The sequence below is a fragment of the Gallus gallus genome, chromosome 3 (assembly GCF_016699485.2).
Source record: "Gallus gallus isolate bGalGal1 chromosome 3, bGalGal1.mat.broiler.GRCg7b, whole genome shotgun sequence".
In the NCBI taxonomy this organism is placed as follows: Eukaryota; Metazoa; Chordata; class Aves; order Galliformes; family Phasianidae; genus Gallus; species Gallus gallus.
In genome coordinates, this window is record NC_052534.1 from 28377935 (window position 1) to 28384175 (window position 6241).

The 6241-nt window shown below is 45.2% G+C and overlaps 1 protein-coding gene and 1 long non-coding RNA gene across 5 annotated transcripts in view; one reads left to right on the plus strand and one right to left on the minus strand.

The window, feature by feature from the left end:
- Positions 1-1973, minus strand: part of LOC121110312 — a 118080-nt gene extending 116107 nt beyond the window's left edge. Inside the window, exons 1-2 of the long non-coding RNA XR_005858244.2 lie at positions 1416-1973; positions 593-725 (exon numbers count right to left, since the gene is read on the minus strand). This is a non-coding gene — a long non-coding RNA (uncharacterized LOC121110312). The remainder of the gene's footprint in view (positions 1-592; positions 726-1415) is intronic.
- Positions 1974-2086: 113 nt separating this feature from the next.
- Positions 2087-6241, plus strand: part of MOCS1 (molybdenum cofactor synthesis 1) — a 30809-nt gene continuing 26654 nt past the window's right edge. For 3 of the 4 annotated variants that reach the window (XM_419475.8, XM_004935377.5, XM_004935378.5), the window contains exon 1: positions 2087-2228. In XM_419475.8, the coding sequence (XP_419475.7) occupies positions 2103-2228 (126 nt within the window). In that variant the 5' untranslated portion in view covers positions 2087-2102. Of the gene's footprint in view, positions 2229-2384; positions 2486-6241 lie in introns of those variants that run through there. The other variant, XM_025149061.3, reaches the window with a different exon arrangement.

The following is a 6241-nucleotide window of genomic DNA, read 5'->3' on the forward strand; positions in this document are numbered from 1 at the left end:
AGACTTTATGCTTGTTTAATGAGAAATGCCTATACTTACACATAATAAAACCTCAAATATACAAGACTTCATGTATGCAAAGACATTTCACTTTTAACTTTCCTGATATGCACATCTTCATTGTATTTATTAGATTACAGAAGTAAGTCAAGCTTAATACAGTCTTTAAATAAAATAGAATAACTCTAGAACCAGTCCCTCCATTGAAGATAAGAACATTTAAAGGAGAATCCTGTGGATTTTTTAAATTATGGTTGAACAATATATGATTTTTGGTCCCTTTCTCAAGTTGTAACTAATTTTGATCTTTATGCATTTTATATTTCTTTTTTTTTCTTTTTCTTTTCCTTTTTTTTTTTCAATTGAAATATTCACTTGAGCAATTACTGCATTTAATATAAAGCTAAATTCCGTTCTGTATTTCAGCCTTAATTATCATTATCACTTGCTGTTTAATTAAAGTCAGGAAATCCTCTAATTACAGTTATTTCTTCTCTACGGGAAAAGGTAACCCTTCATATATGTAATGTAAATGAAACCATTAAGCTTGCTTCCACATCTTTTGAAAATTATAAACAAAATCAGCATTTACCTTGTTATCTTCTCCATTCTTTCAATCTGTGTACGTGTTCCCTCAAAAACGTACTGATGAGAATGGTTTCAAGATAGATATTTGGCCACATCACATATCATTCAAATCCGTATTTGTTTTCAAATGACTTCAGCTTTAAAAAAGAAAATAATATTGCATTAAACCTTGAGATCTTCCTATCAGATTCCATTCAGCCTACAGACTGAACAAAGCCTGAATGCTACAGACTGAATTACACATAAGAAGGCATTTTGCTAAAGAGTAAGGATTTAAGTATAACCTAAAGATATGAATCTGTAACAATACATATAATTACACCTTGGAATAATAGCTGACATAAGCAATCATAGGGCCTAGTATTGCAATCAAGTATTGCAGGTCAAATGCTAAAGGATTAAGGCTGTGGTTACTGAAAGCAGGATTTCTCATCCACACCTCAGCAAGAAATTGTTAATGTTTTTGCAGCCCTTTGTTGCCAGTGCAAAAACATTAACATAGCCTGTTTTTGATAGCCTTGACATAACAAATTGGTAATGGAAGATGACATGATTTAAACTGGGAGATTTCTCATAGAAGCAGCATGGTGCATAAGCATGAGTTCTCTCACCAGCTACAGCAACACAAGAGCTGCAACATTTCAGTGCTAAGAGCAGAAGAAATCATTTATGGAAACATCTTTCTAAAGTGTAGCTGATATAATGAGGGGAAACTTGTGAGGAACTGTGTCCTCTTTTCATGAAGGAGGAGTTTCATGAATGAAACAAGTTCAGAACAACCTCTCCTTCAGTGAGGTCATGTGAGAGCCCAGGCAGCTGGTACTTACCAATCCGGTGGGCCACAGGGCACTTAGTCCTAAGATCCCATTCTTGTGTAACAGTGGGAGTGGAGGGGAAAGTGTTGGGAAACCAAAATGCTAGTTGGTTTTCGTTAGTTAGTTTGAATGTCTCATAAAGCTAGAAATAGAAGTTCAATCTTTTGACAGGGTTTTATATCATTTCCTTCAGACACTTTTGTGGGACAGAGGTTGAAGAGGAAGTCTTTGCTTTCACAGGAAACGTTCTACTGCTGATAACAGGCTTTCCAGTCCTCAGCCTGACACTGTGGGGACTTGTTGGAGTACCCGCTGCGATAGCCCTTCAATCAGCACGTGCCACAGCTGTGCCCAGAGAGGCCCCGCACGGCTTGCAGGCCTCGGGGCTGCACACGTGCATTCTGGAGGGACAAGGGCAGGGATAAACAGACGACAAAGCAGTCGGTGCAGGCTTTGCCCTCGCTACTGTGGTACGCGGGGCTCCCGCACGACAGCTAGAGCCCTGCCCCGGGGTGGGCCGGCTGGACCGCAGCCTCCGGGCACCTCACGGCGCACCAACCGCCCCAGGGGACCGGACTACAATCCCCAGCCTGCAGCGCCGCTTCTGCGGCTGCTCTGATTGGCCGCCGCTCCTCCCCACGTGACAGCAGGCGGTGTCGGGGCGGCCGTGCCGGTCCCCCCCCGAGTGCCGCGGGCCGCATGGCGGCGGCGTGGGGGCGGCGCGGAGGTCCCGCGCTCCTGCGGGGGGGGCTCGGGGCGGCGCAGGGCCGGGCGTGCAGCACCGGGGCGCCCGTGCGGGCTCCCACCGGCGCGGCTCAGGTTCAGGTGAGTCGGCGCGCGGGCGCCCGGGAGGTCGGCTTTGTAATGAGAGCGGTGCGGCGCCAGGTGTGCCCGCGGAGGCTGCGCCCGGTGGTCGGTCGGTGCGGGTCGCCTCCTCCCGGGGGCCGCCTCTCAGTGAGCTCAGGGGGCGGGCAGGGGAGCGGGACCCCTCCCGGAGCGGCTGTCTGAGGCGGTCCCGGCGGCAGAAGCCTGACCTCACGGGCAGCGGTTGCAGCTGTGAATCCCGGCGCTGTGTCCTGCGGGTAAAATTGAGGGGACGTAAATTGTTTGGGGGCTGGTGGTGGTGAGCCAGGCTTCCCTCGGTGCGCTTTGTGTGAGCGTCTGGTTCTGAAAGTTTCCCTGAGTAACTCCGGACAGTGTAAGGTCCCCGTACCGTCACTGCCGCTGCTGGGGTGGGTGCCAAGGGGAGCTTGGCTTCGCCCGAGATCACGTTGCAAAAACGGTGTTAAGTAACCTGCATGGGAAAGATGAGCAGATAATAGAGAGCGCAGCCCGCAAACTTAGCATGATAATACATAGCCCGGCGTCCTTGCTTTGTTGAGATCAAATGGATCTACCCAAATCGAAATTAAGCGGTGGTTATGTTCTGAATAGCCGTGTGAGCTGTGCCACGGAGCTGTTTCTTCAGCCCCTCTCGTGAAGTAAACAGAGGTGTTGCCCAGCTCCAGCTTCTCCCAGTTTCACTTGAAATCCCTCAGATCCATTTGGTTTCTCGGTGCCCAAATGCGAGAGAAAAAGCTCCGCGTTAAGCCACAGCCATCTAGCAGAGGCAGGGTATGACATCCTGACTGATCCCAGCTGGTGCGTGATTTATTGATTTCTCTTTTGATTGCATGGCTGGCTTTAGCAAGCACACTGTAACCTAAAGCTGCCAGTCTTGTGTCACCAGAATTGGATGCATCCACTACCACTTACTTATTTACAGGAAGTCAAACAGATTTGGACATTGCTTTGTTGAACAGTTACTTGGCTCAACGATCTGTATTGAGGTTTTGCATATTTTTTTTCCCCCCTTAAGCAATCAATTTTTAATTCTGATTAGAATTAATTCTCATAGAATGGTTGGAGGGGACCTCAAAGATCACTGAGTTGCAACTTTGTGCCACGGGCAGAGTTGCCAACCACTATCCCAGGGCCCTATCCAGCATGACCAGTTACCTTCTATAAATCGAGTGGTTGGAGCACACAGTCAGGAATATTTTTGGAAAAGCCTGATTACACAACGTAGATCTGAAACCCCTACATCCTTTGGGAGAGAAAACCACAGTGGTCGAGAGTATGAAAGTGATTTGTGTGTGTGGCAGTAACCAATGACAAGTGTGCTGGAGCACTTACTAAAACCCTGCAGGTCACAACAGCCAAGCCAATGCAGAAGCAAAGACGGTGCAAACTTTTAGCTGTACAGTGATAAGTATCTGGGAAGTTGATTGTAAATGGTTTAGGAGCGAAACCCAGAATTTGGCTGGACTGTTATTGGACTGGTCTGTGTGATTGAACAAATTTATATCTTAGTATTTATGATACAGTTGCTAGCCTTGTAAGTTTGAATGCTGTATTACAGAGGGTGCAATGCCTTTTTTTAAAGATTAGCTCATAGCAGGTAGCAGCAGGCACTCTGGGAGCTCCTTTTCATGCATCTCTGGTTGTGTGAATTACTCCAGAAATGGTTTTACAATTAACAGTGGAAGATCTAATGCCAGCCTGTCGTCTTCTACACAAGATGATATATACCTAAATGATATTCTTGAATAAGAAGGTATTATATAGGATTATGTATTTCTACTACAAAATGGTATGTTTTCCTGTATAATAAAGTGTCACTTGTGCTATTTTACTGTAAGCTATAAGTTCATGGGCAAAAATACAATGGAGGAAGACAGGACTCTTAATGTAATGCAGCTTCTGAGTAATAACATTAAGAAAATGAAAACTTTTTTTTTAATCTTTTTATAAACATATCACTTCAGTAAAAGTCTTTGGTGTCCTGTTTTGAGGTTTAATTTCAACTCATGTAAATCATGTAACTCAAACATAGTTGACTGAAACTTTCTGTGCCCTCACTGGAATAAAGGAAAGAGCCCAGCTAGTCTAGAATAGACCTCATACGGCCTTTCTTGTCCACTCATGCCTGAAACTCTGTGTCCTGGCACTCCATTTTGTGGGTAGCTGTTCAAAGTCCATAAGCAGCACTTTCTGTGCCAGAAGCCAGAACTGAAGCATGCTGTTTAGGGCCAACTGTTGTGCAGCAGCTGTGGAGCCCTCAGAAAAACATTTGTCTTGGACTTCCCAGCTCAGACCTCATTCTAGCACTTGACCTACTTAGACCCATTTCATCCTCTGTGGTTGTCTAATTTCCATGTTGAACAAGGACACTTCACTGCTTGCCTAACCCAAGACATTAAAGGTGAGGCATGAAACAGAAGAGCTTTTGCTGAGCTATGATGTTGACAGAGTAGCGCTAGGCCTTTAGGCTGGGATGGCAGCACTGGTGCATGGACTGGTGCATTCCAGCAGCAGTGCAGGAGCTGAAAGAGCCTGCAGGGTTTGGCAGCAGGAGCCATGCTAACGCTGTTGTAGTCCTTGAGGCCAGGCAAGAAGAACTGTTTGGCAATATTACATGGTTAAGGTGAAGGAACTCTCCACTCTCATTTAACTGAGCTTTTCCAGTGTCTGTCAATTTGCGGTACTCCTGATGGTTATTAATACTGGTCACAGGTTCCAACTCTGCTGCATTGCTAGAAGAGTTCTTGTGGAAATTACAGGTGAATTGGCAGGTTTGAAGGGTTGACAGCTTGTCAAAGTAGAGCATTCATCAAAGCTCTTATTCTTTCAGTACTGGTTTAGAGCATAGGATTGACATCCTAGAGGGTGAAATTACTTTTTCCATAGATCAGATGTAGCACACTCTGTGACAGGGCATACTCCTGTGTGCAGAAGCCTCCCCTGTCAATTACAGAGAGAGGGGAGCAGGGGCTAGGGGGTAATAGCCCTGTCTTTTGAATCAAAGTTATACGGTTGGACATCAGGTTAAAATAGCGACAACACCCTTCTTTTTCAACTGTAGGGAACTGAATAACCATTTCCCTGTAGCTTGGGAATGGTAGCAGGCAGCTTGTGCTGTCCAATGGCTCACTCAGAGGCTACAGGTGCCTCAAGGTCCAATCTCACCATATTCCTTCCCTTGAGAAAATCATACTTAAGAGTCTGGCTGAGAGCAGGAGAGACTGGCTGAGAGCAGGCTTATTCCTTGCTCTCAGTTACCAGGGAAGTATCTAGGTTTCTGCCTCGAGCATTTGGCCTTCCCTGGGGAATTGATTAAAAAAATATGAGTCAGTGTTGGCTGCAGTGGCAGATTTGGCAATACAGGATCCACTCCTGGAGCTCAACCTGGGTACTCCTGAACTCATGGGTGTCTCCTAATTTCTCCTTGCTGACATCAAACAGGACAGAAACAGAATTAACAGCTTAAAAATTCCACTGTCAGTTACTCTTTGCTCCCAGACAAGCCTATGACTGCCTCTAGCAGCCCTATGAAGCTTTTTGTTTGACCATTTCAGCATTCAAAAGTATTTTTCAGCAAGAGACAAAAGTCAGTTATCTCCAGCAGGATCTTTAAGCAGTACAAATGCTAGCTGCCTGGAAAACACGTGTTCTCTAAATGCTGCTTCTTGACAGTAAGCTTCAGAGCAGTTAATGAAGGTCAGTGTTATTCCTCATGTAAGTCTGTTTCAGTTTCCATGTCTGTAACATCTACCCTGCCACTCACAGTGGATGACAGACCCAGGAACAGAGCCATTGCTTCCTTTATCTCATGCCATTGATCACTTCTTTCTGAAAAATGAGAAATTACTTCAAGCATATCATTGCCCTTGTAAATAAATTATGCTGTTTTAGCATCCATTTAATGAAATATTGAAGTTTACTTCTCTTGACTTCTGTCTGTCAAGAGAGGATAGTGTTTTGCTTCTTAATTTACCTGTAATTCTCAGTCTAATCCC